At 50.6% G+C, this 18899-nt stretch overlaps 2 protein-coding genes across 5 annotated transcripts in view; one reads left to right on the top strand and one right to left on the bottom strand.

The window, feature by feature from the left end:
- The window catches only part of LOC140918112 (chemerin-like receptor 1), a 25661-nt gene continuing 6762 nt past the window's right edge, over positions 1 to 18899 (bottom strand). Inside the window, exons 1-2 of one of the 3 annotated variants that reach the window (XM_073361804.1) lie at positions 5634 to 5862; positions 1 to 2814 (exon numbers count right to left, since the gene is read on the bottom strand). In XM_073361804.1, coding sequence (XP_073217905.1) covers positions 1715 to 2800 — 1086 coding nt within the window. In that variant the 5' untranslated portion in view covers positions 2801 to 2814; positions 5634 to 5862 and the 3' untranslated portion in view covers positions 1 to 1714. Of the gene's footprint in view, positions 2815 to 4534; positions 5863 to 18899 lie in introns of those variants that run through there. The other 2 variants (XM_073361803.1, XM_073361806.1) reach the window with 2 other exon arrangements.
- SHMT1 (serine hydroxymethyltransferase 1) overlaps positions 6018 to 18899 on the top strand; it is a 15084-nt gene continuing 2202 nt past the window's right edge. Inside the window, exons 1-10 of one of the 2 annotated variants that reach the window (XM_073361800.1) lie at positions 6018 to 6166; positions 8907 to 9042; positions 10181 to 10326; positions 10733 to 10848; positions 11091 to 11251; positions 12682 to 12763; positions 13460 to 13672; positions 14641 to 14757; positions 16034 to 16156; positions 16763 to 16879. In XM_073361800.1, coding sequence (XP_073217901.1) covers positions 8941 to 9042; positions 10181 to 10326; positions 10733 to 10848; positions 11091 to 11251; positions 12682 to 12763; positions 13460 to 13672; positions 14641 to 14757; positions 16034 to 16156; positions 16763 to 16879 — 1177 coding nt within the window. In that variant the 5' untranslated portion in view covers positions 6018 to 6166; positions 8907 to 8940. The remainder of the gene's footprint in view (positions 6167 to 8906; positions 9043 to 10180; positions 10327 to 10732; positions 10849 to 11090; positions 11252 to 12681; positions 12764 to 13459; positions 13673 to 14640; positions 14758 to 16033; positions 16157 to 16762; positions 16880 to 18899) is intronic. The other variant, XM_073361799.1, reaches the window with a different exon arrangement.

Below are 18899 nucleotides of genomic sequence, written 5' to 3' on the forward strand. Positions count from 1 at the left end.
GAAATGTTTTTATTGATTTTTAACATTCATTACGTGAAGTACAAACTGTCAGGTCTCAGCTATTTGAGAGACAGTAAAATGTCCAACATTGAGAGCTGCCAGTCAGAAAAATGTGTATTTTATATCAAACTTGAGTAACAGGGCGCAGCTATTAGTCCATGTCCCAGTATATAGTGGGAGGAAAATTATATAGTTTTACTACCTAGAGTCCTGATCCTGCAAAAACACATCACCTTACTCACATGAGTTGTCCCATTAACTCAAAAGGGATTACTCCTGGGAGTAAAGTTATGCTGTCATTACACCCACTGAAGGCAAGGGAAGCCTTTCTATCGACTTCAGTACATTTTGGAGCAAGCCCCATACACAATAGCATCAACGAGGATAAGGACACAATGTGAAGAGGATCAATAACCCTTGTGGATCCTACAGTGTCTTCCAGCCACCTTTTTGCTGAGCAGGTTATTTTCTCCTAAGCCTCTCGTTCACTAGGACCAGTGCACCAGACATGAAAAAGGATCTGCACATCTGCTGGTCTAACTTATTTGTAATCAGGATTTATCAGAATAGCTTCCCCCTTTCTCCTCTTGTGTGTGCACATATATATATATATATAGGAGCAGCAATGCACCATGTTACCATTTAGTGGTGCTCAAGCATTTTGGAACCTCTGCAAAGAGCAGTTTGCAGCACACATGGCAACTGCTACAGCTATGCTCCTGCCACCTGATGGAAGTCAGGTGAAGTCAATGAGGCTACACAGCTGTAAATATAAGTGGGGTTTGGCCCTGGGTGTGTTGCATCAGAATCCACAAGGTCACCCCTGAGGTTACCCTGAATAGAAGACATTTGTTAAATGAGTCACTGTGGAGAGGATCCTAATACTTCTTTATGGGGAACCCTAGAAAGATAAGGAAGGTGCCGGGAGACCTGTCAGCGGATCAACAAAATAACGTAGTGCACAAGCCATTAGGCCTAAAGGGTTTGCTCTTCAGGTGCTGGATGTTTATACAGAAGGTGAGCAACGCTGAACTGATTACTGGTACGGTTTGACTGCTAGTAAAGGAAATCTGAAATGGCATCTTAATATTTTAAACATGGATATTGGGGAACACATTTTGCTAAGCACATATTAGGTTTTTTCCAAGGGAACGCTGCAGCGGGTATCAGTCAAGGCAGGGCAATAAAACAGACAAGCTACATCTCGAAATAACGGGCCAACTGCAGACTGGGTTTAACCCGGCTGGCATTAAATTCTCTGGGCCACATTCAGTGCTTATGTTTCAAGTTAAAAATGAGCAGAATGGCACAAACAGAGTAATTTGCACTGATCTGGTCCTCCGTGGGTGTGTCAAAATGAGTGCGACTTACACTGAGGGAAATGAAAAAGGTGGAAATAGCAGGAAAAGCAACAAATAGGAGAGTGTAAAGTGTACATGGCAGGGAATTGTTACTTTATTTAACAACCCTCTGTCAGTTGCTTTTCATTCTACAGCCCCACTCCATCCAGCTGTTTCACCTCCTTGGTGTGTAAGTCACCCTGGGTTTTGCACATCCAAACTGGAGCAAATCACACTTCTTTATCACCCAGAGCCCATTTCTGCCTTCAGTGACACAATACGACTCTGATTGAAATCCACAGGAACTGCACTGGCAGAGGACAGAACTGGGTCTCCTGTAACTTAACACTAAAATTTGGGCCATTAGCTACTGATTAAACCCCTGGAATTTCTGCTTCAGAAGTGGCTCTGGATTTTCTCTTGCTGGCCAGGGTGTTCAGGATGGAGTCCTCACTGAAGGCCCCCTCGAAGGCAGAGAGAATGGACTGTCGGAACTTCTCCTTGAAGTCCTGCCCCACAAAGACATAGAGGATGGGGTTGATACAGCTGTTGAAGAAGGCAAGACTGGAAACCAAGGGGATCCCTATGTAAAGGGCCATTTTCAGCTCCTGATTGGAAGAGTTTTTAGACATTTCAAGCAAGCAGAAGACATGGTACGGAAAATAGCAGAGGAAAAACGACACTGTGACAGCAACAATGATCCTGAAAGGCTTAGTGGATCTGGCTAGATGGCTCCTTTTCATCCTGACAACAATGATGCTGTAGCAGACGAGGATCACAGTGAAGGGGATGAGGAACCCACATAAGAATCTGGTTACGATCATAGCTTTGTGCCTCATTTTCCACAGCCGCCGTGTCTCCTCAGATTTATAGTCATCAGACAGGGCAAAGTTATTGTAACAGCTGGTAACGTTCTTCGAATTAGTAGCAGTGTCTCGAAAAACAAGATACGGAGAGCTGATGATGAAGGCTAGGACCCATGTGACCAGGGCAATGTTGGAAGCCAACTTTGGTGTCCGGTGGTTACGAGACCACACAGGACAGATCACCGAAATGCATCGGTCTATGCTGATCACCATTAGGAGGAAGACGCTAGCAAACATATTGAGGAAGGCAATGGTGCTGTTCAATTTGCACAGGAGCTTCCCAAATGGCCAGTGAAAGCCCAGGGCAGTGTAGGCAATGCTGAAGGGCAGAAAAAAGGTGAAGATGAAATCGGCAACAGCCAGGTTTAGAAACCACACGGCATTAACTGTCTTCTTCATCTTGAAGCCAGCGATCCAGATGACAAGGCCATTGCCTGTCACCCCCAGCAGACACGCAATGCTGTAGACCACCATGGAAAGGATATGCATGCTCTTTTGGAGGCCAGAGAAGTAACTGGACACAGTGGAGTTTTCATGCTGAGTGGTGGAGCTGGTCGAGAACAGTGAAGAGGAAGAGATGTTCTCCATCACCATCTGGGCTCCTGAAACTAGACAAGCACACTTCTGCTAGTATTTGCATCACATTTGCAAAGGTGAGAATCTTTGCCAACAACAGCGCACCAACAACCCATCAGACCCTGAATCTGGGAAATAACTAACATTTAGTATTGACAATGCTTATCTAGAGCTTTTCATCTGAGATTCTCAACAACAGTTTACAAAGGCAGACCTACGTTACAGATGGGGAAAGTGAGGCATAAGGCATTTGAGTACCTTGGCCCAGATCCCAGCAAGACAGTGCCACAGCTAGGCGTAGGGAAGAGCTGTGTGTGAATATTAGAGGGCGGAAACTGGTCCTAAATGAGCCCTGTATCTGGTGCCTGATTTTGTCCAGCAGTTAAAGTAAGATATTCAGGCGTAAGCCCAGCCGCCTTTGGAGCACCTCAGAGTCCCACTACTATAAATGGAAACTCTGAAATCCGTCAAGACAAAAATAATTGATGCAAAGACTCCAGAATGCCTAGAAAGCACAATACCCAACTCACAGGGAGAATCGCACCGGGATGCTTTTCTCCTCTAACAGAAAAAAGAAAAGGAGGACTCTTGGCACCTTAGAGACTAACAAATTTATTTGAGCATAAGCTTTTGTGAGCTACAGCTCACTTCATCGGATGCATTCAGTGGAAAATACAGTGGGGAGATTTATATACACAGAGAACATGAAACAATGGGTGTCACAATACACACTGTAACAAGAGAGTGATCACTTAAGGTGAGCTATTACCAACAGGAGAGAAGGGGGGGAGGGGGGAGAACCTTTTGTAGTGATAATCAAGGTGGGCCATTTCCAGCAGTTGACAAGAAAGTCTGAGGAACAGCGGGGGGGGGCGTAGGGGGGTGAAGGGGGGGAATAAACATGGGAAAATAGTTTTACTTTGTGTAATGACACATCCACTCCCAGTCTCTATTCAAGCCTAAGTTAATTGTATCCAGTTTGCAAATTAATTCCAATTCAGCAGTCTGTCGTTGGAGTCTGTTTTTGAAGTTTTTTTGTTGAAGAATTGCAACTTTTAGGTCTGTAATCGAGTGACCAAAGAGAGTGGACTGTTCTCCAACTGGTTTTTGAATGTTACAATTCTTGACGTCTGATTTGTGTCCATTTATTCTTTTACGTAGAGACTGTCCAGTTTGACCAATGTACATGGCAGAGGGGCATTGCTGGCACATATCACATTGGTAGATGTGCAGGTGAACGAGCCTCTGATAGCGTGGCTGATGTGATTAGGCCCTATGATGATGTCCCCTGAATAGATATGTGGACACAGTTGGCAACAGTTCAGCCATTGAATGCGTCCGATGAAGTGAGCTGTAGCTCACGAAAGCTTATGCTCAAATAAATTGGTTAGTCTCTAAGGTGCCACAAGTCCTCCTGTTCTTTTTGCGAATACAGACTAACACGGCTGCTACTCTGAAAGTAGCAAAAAAGAAGAAAGCCACACACAAAAAGTCTCTATTTCCCTCCAAGCACAGTTGCCAACTTTCTGTTGCCAACTTGCTGTTACCTGGTGCTTTATGATTGAATTCTGTTTCAGCAAAGTGCCTTTTGGGATACATTTTAAGTATAATAATTTATTATAATCTAGTAGGACAGATTTTCTCCCATTTACAAGCAAATCCCCCTTTGAAGTCCCAGCCACCTCCTGCTTTTTTCACGGCCTCTCACCCCCATTTAATTCCTGGCACTCGGATTCACTTGGGAGCACTCACCGCTGCTGTATGCTTCTCACCGCTTCTCTGCTCTCAGCTTCTGGGCACAGCGAGCAGTGCAGCCGCTGGGCTTATGGTCAAGAAGCTTCTGAGACAGTGAGTGGCTCTGAGAATGATTCAGGTTCGCTTGTTTGGTCTTTCCATGGCCTGAATTCATGGGGAATTTACGGGGTATCATTTATTCCAACCTCTTGTTCCTCAATTTACAGGGAGTAGAATTTAACCCGTTGGCATCTCTGGCCATAGCCTGTCCTGAGATGTTGTCCTAAGCAATCACTGTGGTTGGCAGAATGAAAGACGTCTCAAAGGTGCAGCTGTGAAAATGTGCCAAGTGACCCAACCCCATCCCAAGTGGAAGCTGTAATGCTGGGGACATGTGGCCCAAATTCACTATTGTATTAGGATCACAAGTCAAAGAGAATTCCCCAAGAGGATCACAAAGGGACAGATGCCTTGAGAGACCCTCTGAGGTGAGCACAATCTGCCCAGAATGAGGCTTCACATTGTATTTGGGGGTTGATCCTCAGTGTCTATTCCTGTCCCGGGGTAAGATTGCCCCTGAGTGCTGAAGAAGTTTTCCACATCAGGGGAAGTCCACATCAGGGGAAGTTTTTTCTCCTGGCTTTTTAATTTGTACTGAGAACAGGAGGGAACCTGCTCTTACTGCTTTCGATCTCGCTCTGTCCTCTGCCATGTGAGGCGCACGGGCGCCTGCAGAAGTTGTGCCCCCTTCTAGGAGTCATTAATTCAAAATTACATCCTTAATGTTGTGTGTCCGCTTCCCTCTTGGCTGATACACTGGGGACTGAACCATTGACCTGCACAGCTATACAGCCTGTGCAACTGCAGCCTGAGCTACAGAGCAACCATTGCACCTGGGCTGTGCAGTGCCGATCCGAGCCCACTGGGGGCCCTAAACGAGCATATCCCCCCACCCCACATACTAATAATTAATAGGAGGTGGGGGGCAGGTGCTTGAGCTGCTCAGGGCCCTAAGCAGTTGCTTAGCCTGCTTATGCCTAGCGCCAGCTCTGGCTGTAATGACTCCTAGTCTCTGTGGACTGGCACAGGGGAGGGGGAGTCTGTAACAAACACTCACCAGTGGGTCACCGTTGCAGTAACGCAGGTGCCTACTGGGGGGAAGGCGAAGCCATGCACTGCGAGGACCCGGATAGTAAAGAGCTCTGGGTGTGAGCCAGGCCCCCAGAGGCAAAGCGCTCTCCCTTCCTCAGCCCGCTCCTGGCAGCTGGTGGGAGACCCCCCCTTGCCTCCCTCCGGGGGCGGATTTCCCCCGCTCCTGCCGGCGGCCATGCTCCCCTCCCGCTGGGCATCGGGCCCCTCGTCCTCCCTCCCACCCACGTGCTGCTCCGGGACAGGTAAGACCCAGCTGGCCGGCGAGCTCGGCCTGGGCCAATAGCGTGGGGCAGAGGGCGGGACGGATCGCACTCGTGCCTCCGATTGGTTGAGGCGATTCCGAGGGTTCCATGCGCGGGGACCGGCGGCAGCTCGAGCGAGGCGGGGCGAGTCTGAACGTTCCAGTCCCGGGGCTGCCCTAGGTGCGAGTGGATCGAGTCTGCTGCCGCCCCCGGCGCGCCGGGAGCCTGGTAAGGGCGGTGGGTTCCCGTCGGGGCTGTAAGTCTAGAGTAGCCCCTGGGCCAGGTTCACTGGGATCCGGGTAAATTTCTGCCGGGGGCGACCTCAGTTAGCTTTAGCTCCAGCACGTGGGTTGGGGGGGGGGGGGGCGCTGTCTCTCGCCCCATCTGCTGAACGGTATGGGCTTTGTGCCTTGGCTGGGCTGAGCTGAGCTGAAAGGAGTTTAGCAGCAGCTGCCTCTGCCTTTTGCATTGGGGGCTGGGAAAGCAACAGGAAGTTGGAGCCAGGATCTTGATGCTACTATTTTGGGGATCCCTAGAATCATAAAATATCAGGGTTGGAAGGGACCTCAGGATCTAGTCCAACCCCCAGCTCAAAGCAAGGCCAACACCAACTAAATCATCCCAGCCAGGGCTTTATCAAGCCGGGTCTTAAAAACCTCTAAGGATGGAGATTCCACCACCTCCCTAGGTAACCCATTACAGAATGCCTGCCTGTCTCTTGTATGCCCCTAGCACCTCGCTGGCTGGGGTGGCAGAACTGAAGTTGGAGGTAACATAGCAGAGGCTGAAGCAAAATCACTGTTGAGACGGAAAGTGATTTCCTCCCTCTTTTGCAGCAGGACACACAGATCTGGGGTTGTTGGGAAAGTGGGTTTCAAATGCAATCTAAATTTCCTCTTAAATCAGTGACTGAAAGTAGTTAAAGTTCTTGAAGTGGGAGGAAATAGTTTCTATACTCCCCTTCTATCTAAAACAATCTTTTCTCTGAGGCCTACTGCAGATGCATAGGAAAATTATAATTATTTTACTGATTGTAATATTTTATAATTTGAATGGTAGCTGTCTCCAGCCAAAATGTATAACACAGACGCTAGCTGAAGGGCACAAAGTGAACTACATAGTGCTTTTCCTGAAGCATCAGGTGTTGGCTACTGCCAAAGTTGAGATACAGGATCTGATGGACCGGTGGGTCAGATATGATCCTTGGATCAGGGACTGTATCTTGTTTCCTGTATAGCACTGAATAAATGATAAGCTCTTAACAGATAGCATGGTCCAGTGGTTAGGGCCCTAGAATGGGAGGGAGGGAGACACTCAATTCTGTACACCGGCTTCCATTTCTGCCACTTTCTTTGTGAATTTTGGCAATTTGCTTAACCTTGGTTTCCCCATCGGTGAAGTGGAGAGAACAGTACTTGTCCACCCACCTTCTGTAAAGTACTTGAGGATATACCAGTGAAAAATGCTATACAAGAGCTTATTTATTCATTAATGATGATCTGGTCTGGCAGGAGCTGGGATATCAGCCAGGATGGAATGGCCAATCCTACTTTTCCACTCTAAGCAACATCTCATTCTGACTCCATTTTTGCAATTCAGCATTTCTGATATGCAGAATTTACAGTGCCACAAAGAGGTAACAGCAGATTCATGGGGAAATGAAGGTACATTTAGAATTGCAGGGGGGAGGAGCTCTTCTAACCAGCTGTTCCTTTCCAAGCCAGGGCAGACAGATTTCCAAATGGACTTTAGTTATTTGGCATGAGCAAACAAATGCGATTGCCTAATTAGCTGTACATGACCTTTCACTAGCCTTGAGGAGTTAATGTTTAAAAGGAGTTTTTGTTTTTGACTAAGACAGAGGCTGTTCTGTCCCTTCATGACTCGTTGAGAGTTTATGCTTGTTAGCTTATGATCTCCATAGAAGTCACAGTGATGGACTTCGATTAGTGGATGCTTAGCTTTTTGCATTGTCAGGCCTGATTGTCATGTTTACTGTAAATATGGAGCTTGGCATGGATCCAGTGTTCCAAAGTGCTACTCAAAGTGGTGGTCCACAGACCGGTGCTGGTCCACGAGCCATTGGCTGCCAGTCTGTGCACACATTGGAAAAAAAAACTGCCAGTCCCCCACATCAGATAGCTTGAGAAGCGCAGCACATGCTCTGGGCCTTCGACCTGCTCTGCAACCTGTATTCATATTGATCAGGGCCTTGCTCATATGAGAAATCCTGTGGTCTCATATGGGACTACTCCTGCACGCAAGATGCTACTTGTAAATAAGGGTGCCAGAGACATTTATCAGACATGCTGAATTTAATATCTCTTGTATGTATCAAGCAGACTGTCCCTTTAAGTAGAGCAGCTATTAAAAAACAACATACCTCTGTCCAAAAATGTTTTTACTAACTACTGTTACAAGTAGTTCTTAAAATTTCTAGAACTAAGAGTTTGGAGGAAAAACAATGCTTTTCTCTCTTCAGTGTGATTTTAATCACACCGAGTGCTGGCAAATGCCCAGTTTTGCTATTTCCTGTGTAGAGTCAGGTCAACAGTTTCCCCGGTTGTATGTGTGGATCTCTGACCCAGGGACAAGCGAAAGAAAAAACAGCTAAAATAAAGTGATTGTAGAACCACAGCAATTGGCAGGGGCAGGGATAGTCCTGAAATGACACACTTTAAAAAGAAAAAAAAAAAGGACTAGATTTTAAATGGATGGGGTCTCTAAGAATTGTAGGGTTTTCATTATCAGCTTGGTCCAAACCGCACTGAAATACTTTCTTTCCATGGATTTGGATCAGGCCCTGTATTCATAGATTTACTGGGTCTTATAATTTATAAAACTTAATTCACTGCAGGCTGCAAACTGGATCAGATCACAGCCTGGGAAGGAATCTATTTAAAAACAATACAGGAGTGCTACAGGGAGCGTTCACCTCTGGTGGGTGGCTGTTTTTAACAGTGCTCTACAAACTGACCCACTCTGTTCGTTTTCAGACCACGTTACACCAAGCAAGCAACCGCCCCCGGCATGGCTCACTTAACCAATGTCAATGGAGAGCTCCCCAGTGCTGAACTCTGGGTGTCCCATAACAAGATGGTCGTGGAGCCACTTGATGCCAGTGACCCAGAGGTGAGAAGGCTTTTTTCCAGTTTTTGTGGTGGGGAAAGGGTTGCGTGTGTTTTGGCCGAGGGGAAACCCAAGCAATCGCAGCAGGAGATCTTGATTCATCCTCCCAGCTCTGGGACCCATGCAGCCAAAGGGATGTTGATCTTCCTGAGGCAATGACTCGGGATGGCAGGTCAGTCCAAGTTTGGTCATCCAGTCCTGGGTTGCCACTTGCCTCCACTCACCTCATTTCCCATTCCCTCTGCCACATGCTGCAGCCCCAAGGGGGGTGGCAAAGGAGAATGCTTGGTAGCTCTCCTCACCAGTGTCTGGGAGCATCACCTCCATGGTGTTCCCAGCCCCTGCTGCCGTGAGTCTGAAGGTCCCTCAAAACCCAACACTCCCACATGGTGGCCTATAGCTGTGCCACATAATAGGTCTATTCAGTGTCTCATCCCAGATTTCTCAGGCCCAGGGTCTCTTTCCTCTGTGGGATCGGATATTATTTATATGGAAATGAGCATAGCTGTGGCCCTTGCATCTAGCACATTGTTACATGACAATGGAGCAAACGAGAAGGGGCGATCTATAGCCATTAGAAATTTAGATGAGCTGTTACGTTGTCTGTTTCTTTCTTCCAGCCAATTTTCACTGCCATAGTGCCTTGCTCTGTTCAATTTACATGTTCCTCTAAGTGCTCATTTTTGGGAAACATCTAACATGCAGGCTAATGTGTCCTTAATTTCATCGTGTTAGGCCTAGGTTATTCCCCCTGGCACCGCCCTAAATAACTTCTCCCGATCCTGCATATTTACATCTTTCCAGTATTTGTAGATTTGTCTCCGCCTTGTCTACATTCCCCTAGCCAAGTTCTATTTTTAACTGCAGAGAGTCAGCCTCCCTCCCCGGGTCTCTCCTTGCTCTTCTCTGCACTCGCTCCAGTTTGTCAGTATCTTTCTGATAGAATGATGCCCAGAACTGAGTCCAGGGTTCCAAGTTCAGAGCCACAGGAGAAAGGATTCTTGCCTCCCTTGTCCATGGCGGGATGTGTCTGTATTTTTCCATTCTACCATCTGTTGCTTTTTTGCCTTAGAGAGAGTGCCTCCCAGCATCTGATGCTCTGTACAGAACTGATAAGGATGGGGCTTCTTCTCTCTTAAAGGTGTACGACCTCATCAAGAAAGAGAAGCAGCGCCAGAGGCTTGGGTTGGAGCTGATTGCGTCTGAGAACTTCGCAAGTCGAGCGGTTCTGGAGGCCTTGGGCTCCTGCATGAACAATAAATACTCGGAAGGGTACCCAGGACAGAGGTGTGGAATGTGGGGGAGATTCACATCCAAAGGGTGTTCTCTGTGGGTGGGAGAAAGTCCAACCCTCCCTGGCTTGGCTCACTGTCCTCGAGGAAGTGATTGCTGCTCCATTACGGGTCCAAGCAGCCACCGGCTGTAAATTGTTCCTTTCCCAAGGCAGGAACAGACGCACTGCACTTCGCTCCTTGTAGAGTGAGGCCAATGTGGGCTGTCGCCCTGCAGCTTCCCGCGGTTCCTGCTAGGACTGTCACTGCCGAGCCTGAGGAGCATCAGGCGGATCTTCCACAGACCCCTGGGAGAGGGAAGAGGGGTCTGGTTAGCTCTTACTCTGCCACTGGCATTGGGGATGGAAACTTGTGGCATCGCTGATGTGGTAAGACTCCTGCTTTTCTCGTCCGTGTCGTAGGTACTACGGCGGGACAGAGTTTGTGGATGAGCTGGAGATCCTCTGCCAGAAGAGAGCTCTGGAGGCTTACAGGCTGGACCCGCAGAAATGGGGGGTCAATGTCCAGCCATACTCAGGTAACAAAGCCCAGATCCTCCCTGGGAGTAGGAGAAAGGGGATGGCAGAGCCATTGGGACCCCTGCATTCCCTAACTCAGTCATCTCTCCCTGGACTGGGTAGAAGTGTGAGTGCTCAACAGAGGGGACTGCTTTAAAAACCCCTTCCCAAGGTCACAGCCCGGACTCTTCCCCCCCCCCCCACCTCCGAGACCAGCGGTACCAAGTACTCTGTGTGCTCAGGGGGCTGCCTTTCGTTGTAGGCTCCCCCGCTAACTTTGCGGTGTACACGGCCCTGGTGGAGCCCCATGGCAGGATCATGGGTCTGGACTTGCCTGATGGGGGGCACCTGACACATGGCTTCATGACGGACAAGAAGAAAATCTCAGCTACCTCAATCTTCTTTGAATCCATGCCCTACAAGGTAAGGGGACGCCACCCGGCTGATTGTGGGGAGATCAGTGGAGGCCAGCAATTGTCACCCCTCTTCCATGCAAGCGACTTACGCTGGCTTCATGCTCTGCCTGAGGTACTGGGATTTCTTAGTGTGCCCCGTATTAGCAAAGAGAGGGTGTGCTATGATGGTGGATACCGAAGGGTTAAATAGTCTTCCTAAGACAAATGGTGATGCTGGAGGCTGATGGGCCACAGCACGAACACTCAGGGCCTGATCCAGGGCCCATTGAAGGTGAGCGGGGGGGGGGGGGGACGGGATACGTGTCTTTCTATTGGCTTTGATAGACATTAGCTCAGGGCCTTAACCCTCCAGAGCTCTAATGGCCTATCCAGCGTGTGCCAGCTCTACTGAGCCCTGAATAGGGCTCCGGTCTCAAGTTGGAGGAAGGAGGCATGCAGCGTTCCAACTCTGTGGCCATTGTCCCAAAGCGGAAATAGAACAGAAGCTGGGCCAGACTCTGATGGGTGGGTTAAGCCAGTGTTTGCACTAAGAACCCAGCTGACATGGGTGAAAACTTCTGCTGCAATTGCCCAAACTTCTCCCAGTAGCTTCCTCAGTGAGTTGGAGCTGCATCAGCAATGACTGCAGGATTATTTCAGCAGAGATGGAGCCCCTGATGAAACCAGCACTCACCTGGGTGGAAGTACGAATTAGCCAGGATCTTGCTAAGCTCACATTTATATTCCAATCACAAGGGCTGTGTGAGCTGAGCCTCCGCCCAGGACTCAAGAGATCTGATTTCTGTTGCCAGCTCCGCCAGCGATTCAGTGGGTGACCCTGGGTTAGTCACTTCAATACCTCAGTTTCCCTATCAAATGGGAACAGTGATATTTACCTTTCACAGGTTGGTTCCCAAACTGTGTTAACGTCTTTGACCCGCTCTGTAAAGGTTCCCTCTTATTAAACATGGCAAATTCTCTAGCTGGTGTGGTATTAGGGCTGCCATATTGAGCCTGAATGCCCATTTTGTTACTGTTCAGTAACAAATAGTAATAGTTACTAGGCTATTAATGACTGACCTTGGGCTCTGTGTTCTCAGAGAACAGATGGGGGCCAGTTGCTCCCTCCCGCACTTGGTAACGACTTGCTGGGTGAAGTCACGGGGTCCAACAGCTGACTCGACCTGTGGTTCTTTAATGGAGGATGCCAGGGAGATGAGACCATGGCTGTGCAGAAAGCCAAGCAGGAGATTCTCTGACAACCCCAGGGAGCAGGGAATAGCCACTGCAGACCTGTCATGGAGCCACCGTCATTAACCCTTTAACTCTACGAGGGCTTCACGGGAGAGCTGGGGTGGGCAGTGCTGCAGAGCGAGATGTAGCGGTCTCTCCTCTAAGGCTAGAGAGACATCACATGGTGCTTACCCTTCATGTCTCTTCTTGTTGCTCCCTTACCAGGTCAGTCCCAACACTGGCTATATCGACTACGACCAGCTGGAGGAGAACGCCCGTTTATTCCACCCAAAGTTGATCATAGCAGGTAAGCGGCTGGGGAAGGAAAAGCAGCTGTCGGAGGCTCTGGGCAGCAGGTAGAATCTGTTCAAAATCCTTTCCTCTAGGCTATTGAAAGATCCCAGCCACAGGGCTTAGTCACTGGCTAGACACTCGGGAGCAGTGTGGCAAATTTCAGCAAACACGCAGCATCCTGCCTTATGTTCCGAGCTGCCTCTGTCCTGATACTGCGGCGACTTGGGGAGGGGGCCTTGTAGTTAGAAGAGGGGACTAGGAATCAGGATTCCTGTATTCTGCCACCACCAGTGCATTGCGTGGCCACCAGCAAGCCACTCACCCCTCTCCTCCGCAGGGATGCACTGGTTTGGATCAGTGAGCCCAAGGACTCTGAGGGGCAGTTCAGCAGCTGCTATGTTGGTGACCCAGTGTCTGTCTCTCCCTAATGGGCAGTCAGGCTTTTCCTGCCACTTGTCTCACCCTGGCCTCTTACAGCCAAATCCTGGGCCCCGCCATGGTCTGGCTCCTGGACTTCGAAATATTTCCTCCGTGTGGTCTTGTGCTAGGAGAGCTGCCTGACTAATTACCCAGGCTTTGGGTGGGTTGTACAGCCATGCTGCCGCAGCTACGCCATTACTGATGCATAAGTTAGCTCCATTAGAACTAACTCAGGGGTGTCAATCACACAGTAGACACACCCTGAGGCTGGTGTTTTCTCCTGGCCTAGGCGTCAGCTGTTACTCGCGTAACCTGGACTACGCCCGCATGAGGAAGATCGCGGATGAGAACGGAGCTTACCTCCTGGCCGACATGGCCCACATCAGCGGCTTGGTGGCAGCCGGTGTGGTGCCGTCACCATTTGAACACTGTGATGTTGTGTCGACCACGACTCACAAGACGCTGAGAGGCTGCCGGGCCGGCATGATCTTCTATAGGAAAGGTTTGGGCCATGGAGCGAGCAGAGGATGAAAGGCTCCGGGCTGGGCCGGGTGGGCCATTGGGGACCTTTGAGCTAGTGCGGAATAGGAGCCAAGGCTGGTGCCTCTTCCCTCTGGCTGGCAGGAACCATGGAAGCAAAGCTTGCAGCTTTCAGAGAACGGGAAAAAGGGCTTGTCCTTCCCATTGCTGTATTAGATCCCCAAACGGATTTAACGAAGTCCCAGGCTGCATGTGGTTAGTGATGCTCCCAGGGTGGAGCTGGACAGATTTATCATCACCCTCTCGCAAAGCTTCTCAGTCTGGGTTCCTCGGCTCTGCCCAGCCAGGCTTCCCTCTCTGCTCTCTCTTCCCTCCACCCTGAGCCTGGCTTTGCCAATGAATCCCAGTTTGCCATTCCCTTGAGATCTCTTCCATGTTGCCCCCTGCCTGGCCCTCCCTGCCTAGGCCAGCTCAGTTCCCTGTATGGGGCTGGGTCAGGGGCAGCAAGGATTGAACCGGGGGCTGTGGATTTTAAGGCTTGAGCCTCTATTGCCTGAGCTAAAAGATCTACCTTCGTCCGGCAAGGCTGTCGCAGGCTCATCAGCCTCAGGCTGTGGCCCCCGTCACCCCTTAAAGGGGCCAGAGCACCAAAGAGTGGGTTACACATTCACCTTTCCTCATTCAAATCCCTCCTCAGCTCACTCCTTCTGCCAAGCCCACCACCCTCCTCTCCCACTCCTGCCTACCACCAAGCTGGTGCCCACCTATTCTGGTGCGCTTTGAGTTTGCAAGTTCCACAGGCCATAGCAGGCTCTGCACAGCTCCAAGCACACTGCTGGGGCGCAGTGTTGTGCTGTCCTGACTCCAGCCACGACAGAGTTAAAACGAGACTGATTAAACCCACCCAGGTATAGAACATGGGGGAAGTCGCATGAAGAACAACGAGTGAGTTAGGCCCCATAGACAGTGACCATCCCCCTTCCCTCCTAGGAGCTCGCAGCGTGGATCCCAAGACTGGCAAGGAAATTCCATACAACCTGGAAAGCCCCATCAACCAGGCCGTCTTCCCAGGGCTTCAGGGAGGGCCTCACAACCATGCCATTGCAGGTAGGGGCCCCGGAGGGCTGCTCAGTGGCTGAACTTTAGCGCTGCACCACCACGCAGGGCCGGGGGGTTTCTAGTTCCAGCCAAAGTTGCAGGGCTTGAAGCAGGAGAAAATGCACTTTTTGCTTAACAGTGCTCCCTGCAGCTGATGGCCAAAGGGATATTTGGCTCCATGTGGGAGTCCCAGCCGGGTCACACAAGCTGGGGAGGCAGGGCCCAGTGCAGGGTCCCATGGATGAAGTGTTAAGGATGAGTTTACAGCCCCCCTGGGACCAGCACCCAGACAAGAGTTTGGAGCCGCCCTGCTGCCCAATATTCTGCTGGTCTCTAGTACTGCCTCTTACCTTGTACCATCTGGGAGCTAAAACTCCAGTATTGAAGGTGATCAAGGCTGCTGGTAGTGCATGGGGATATGAAGGTCAAGGGCTGGCAACCCAGGGCTGACCTTACTTCCATAGGCAGGCCTCAGCATGAGAGTGGGGAGCCCGGACTTCCTGTCATTCTGGGTCAGATTCCTCTCTGCCTCTTTCCTCAGCTGTACCATGGTCCCACAGTTCAGAGGGAGGGAGGATTAGTCAGTTTGCAGCGAGCTTTGAGATCCTCTGATAGCCAGCACTGAAGAACAGCAGAGTATCATCCTCTGGCTGGAACCCTTCTCCCCTGGCCGAACCCCTCCTGTTAATTAGCAAGAGCAGCTTTTTCTCTGTGGATTCCCACATTCCTCTCCCTATTGATAGAAATAGGCAGCAGGTGATTTTCCTTCAATTGGGAGAGTCCAGATCCACGTCTTGGTATTCAATGCTGAGGTGGGGGAAAGATACCACACATTCGAACCCTCTGGCCACTGCGCTGGAGAAATCTGAAATCCCACTGTAGAAACATCCCCCGGCAGTGGGCCCGTGACTGACCCATCAGACCACTGAAAGCTAGTGAGATTTTGGCAGCTGTATAATGGAATTAAATTCCACCGTGGGGTTCACAAGCCCTTGTGCCTCTCACTAGAACTCCTCGTAAGACACAGCTAGCGTAAACGTGGACTGTGCAGCACTGACGGCCAACAGGCGCTTTGTGTGGCGAAGAACAGCTCTGGGACATTGCATTGCTGTGTCTTTAAAGCCTTCTAGCCGTTATTCTAGGCCTGACTTGGGAAGGATCGTTCCTCAGCTTTCCAGGCCAGGGTTTCGTTGTCAATGCTCCAGGTCACTGCTGAGCCCAGGCACGGAGCAGCCTGGCTTCTTGATGCTAGCATAGAGACGTAACGCTTTTCCTTTCTGCCCAGGAATCGCTGTCACTTTGAAGCAAGCCATGACCCCGGAATTCAAAGCCTATCAACGGCAGGTTGTCGCAAACTGCCAGGCACTGTCTGCCACTATGATCGCACTGGGCTACCATGTCGTCACTGGTAAGGACAACTACTAGGCATCCACTGCATTTCCTCCTGAAAATGAGGCCGTTTCTGTTGCCTAGGGCCCGATCCCAACCCTAGTGAAGGCCACAGACTCCCGCTGACTCCAGCTCAGGCTGGATTGGGATGGTTATAGAAAGGGCCGGAGCTCTGTTATAACACAGCCTTTTAGGATACAAGTGCAGGGAGATCTTCCTCCGGCCACCCATCTGGGGAGAGTTTGAGCGCAGAGCTTGGCACGCAGAAATGATACAGGCGTCTAATACGTTGTTGTGGCCCGAGCCATAGACACAGCAGCAAACCTCAAGCCAATAAGGAGGACACATTAGCTACTAGGCCTGTTTCCTTTAGACTCCGGATAGTTCCTGTTCTCCTAGCCCTCCCTGTGCTGGAGCACTTCCCTGCCCCATGGCAGGCTGCTCCACCACCCTGTGGCCCAACTCTTGCTCCCCGCAGTCCCGGGCAGCATTGTGGTTGTAACGGCAATGGTCAGTGGGAGTAGGACTGAGCCTAAGCGCTTAACTTTCAATATCCCAGCCTCAGCGCCTTGACTTCCAACGCACTAGATTGTGTCCATTTCACGTCCTTGTATTCCTCTCCCAGGTGGGTCTGACAACCACTTGATCCTCGTGGACCTGCGCAACAGAGGGACAGATGGCGGGAGGGCTGAGCGGGTGCTGGAAGTCTGTTCCATCGCCTGTAACAAGAACACCTGTCCTGGTGAGGAGGTCCTCTCTCAACTGACTGCTTAGCCAAGTTTGTAGTTTCACACAGGTTGCAGCCTGCTTCAGGGCAGCACCCAGAGAGCTGGGGTTGCTCAGGATCCCTGGGGAAACGGGGCCACTTTGCTAAGTGCCAAAAGACAGATTTAGGAGCCTTATCTTTAGGGCTGCAGATCTGAGCGTCTTGGCTGACAATTGAGTGTTGCTGGCTTGGCAAGCTGTGTTTGGCCCCCGAGTGGCCACACTTAGAACTGTTTTAATCAGTGAGGGGAAGAGACTTCATTGAAGGAAGAGGTAGGGTCAAGCCAGACAAACCTCCTCTCACTTGAGAAACCTGCCCTTGGTGGCGGGGCCAGATCTCTGCTCTGGGGTAAGATCCCAAGAGGAGGAAGGTCTGAGGCAGGCAAGAAGGTTTCCTACAGCGTAAGGACTGAAAAGGGGCCGGTGGCTCTGTTCTCTGTGTGTTCTGCTGAAGGCTGGAGACCCACCAAGGACAGCACCGGGGAATGTTTCTTCAGCATGACTAGGTTTTCCTTTCCCAGCGTTAACCCCTCACCTCCCTGTGCCCTTGGGGTTCTCACTTGTGGGCTTGTTCTCTGGTAAGCACTTTGGGTAGATTTACTCTGAAGTATTGTTGGTAAAGCTAAGATTTAGTCCTGGGTACTTTTAGTAAAAGTCATGGACAGGTCACTGGTAATAAACATTCACAGCCAGTGACTTTTACTATAAATACCCATGATGACTAAACCTCTGCTCCTGGGGCCCTGCTGTTCTGGGTGGCCCCTGCTCTAGGGGTGGGGGCTGACTGCCCCTGCTGGCCCGTTGCTCCAAGTCACCTAGGGACTGCTCTCCCGACAGCCCTCAGGGCTGCCCCCAGGACATGCTTGGGCATTCCCCGCGATTGCTGCCCTGGCTGCCCCTGGACCGTGGCTGCTCAGGCCGTCCCTGGGGACGGCTGTACCGGCCGCTGCTCAGGCCATCCCTGGGGCCGCCCAAGCAGTGGCTGGCCCCAGGGAGGGTCCTGGGGTCAGCTGCACCTGCAGAGGTCGTGAAAAGTCTTGGAATCCGTGACTTTCCACAGTCTCCATGACAGAATCGCAGCCTTAATTTCTGGATGAACCAGCTTCACACTGATGCGTTTGGTCTGTGGCCGCAGACCGTGCCGCAGTTCCATGCCTAGGACCAGTTCAGGAAGCTGAATTCAACTCTTCTTCTCTGCCTCCTGACCTTGGAAACACCCGGCCCCTCAAGTTCCACACCCGGCAGGGGTAATTTAGGCTTTACTCTAAGTTCTCTGGTGCATGTGCCAGGGGGGCATTAAACCAGCACATGCCTAGCTCCTCTGCAGACAATCCCATATTAGAGTACTTGTTTGCCTGCTGACCTCACCCCAATTACCCCTCTGCCCTCCACTGCATTGCGCTACACTCCACCCCTGAAGTGGCTGCATTTCCATGCTGGAGCTGCCTGTATAAAAGGGACTAGATAACCATGTACTATTTAAGCAGGTGCTCTTGCTCTCTCCATGTCTGATCAGTGTGTCAAACCAGTGGGATTGGGGGAAGCCTGTAGGTGCAGGAGCTTTGTAGGCTGGAAGCAGGGGCAGGCTTCTCTCCCAGCCTCCATGCTGCTGACAGCAAGTCTTAGAATGCAGCGGGGAGACTCACCTCACGGCCTTGCTGGCTGGAGACATTTCCCGTGGGGAGCATGGGGGCTGCTCTTCCTTTCCTTCTTAAGCTCTGGTTCATGCTGGGGCTGAAAGGAAATTGGCACTGGCTGATCAGGACCTGGCTTGCTGTTCCCACCAACCCAACGACAGTTAAATGTACCTCTTCACTGTTGCTTCCAGGCAATTGGCAAGGTCACGGCCAAATCTTGGGGCTGTAAACCTAGAGGCCAGTGGCTTTCCTGTTTCGCCATGCAGCCTCCTTATGAGAGCTGGGCAGAGAGGCGCATGTGGAAAACCCCAAACTAAGCCAGAGAGAGCTCTAAGATGAAGGATCCCACCCTCCTGCCTC

Source organism: Lepidochelys kempii, chromosome 10 (assembly GCF_965140265.1).
Source record: "Lepidochelys kempii isolate rLepKem1 chromosome 10, rLepKem1.hap2, whole genome shotgun sequence".
Taxonomy (NCBI): Eukaryota; Metazoa; Chordata; order Testudines; family Cheloniidae; genus Lepidochelys; species Lepidochelys kempii.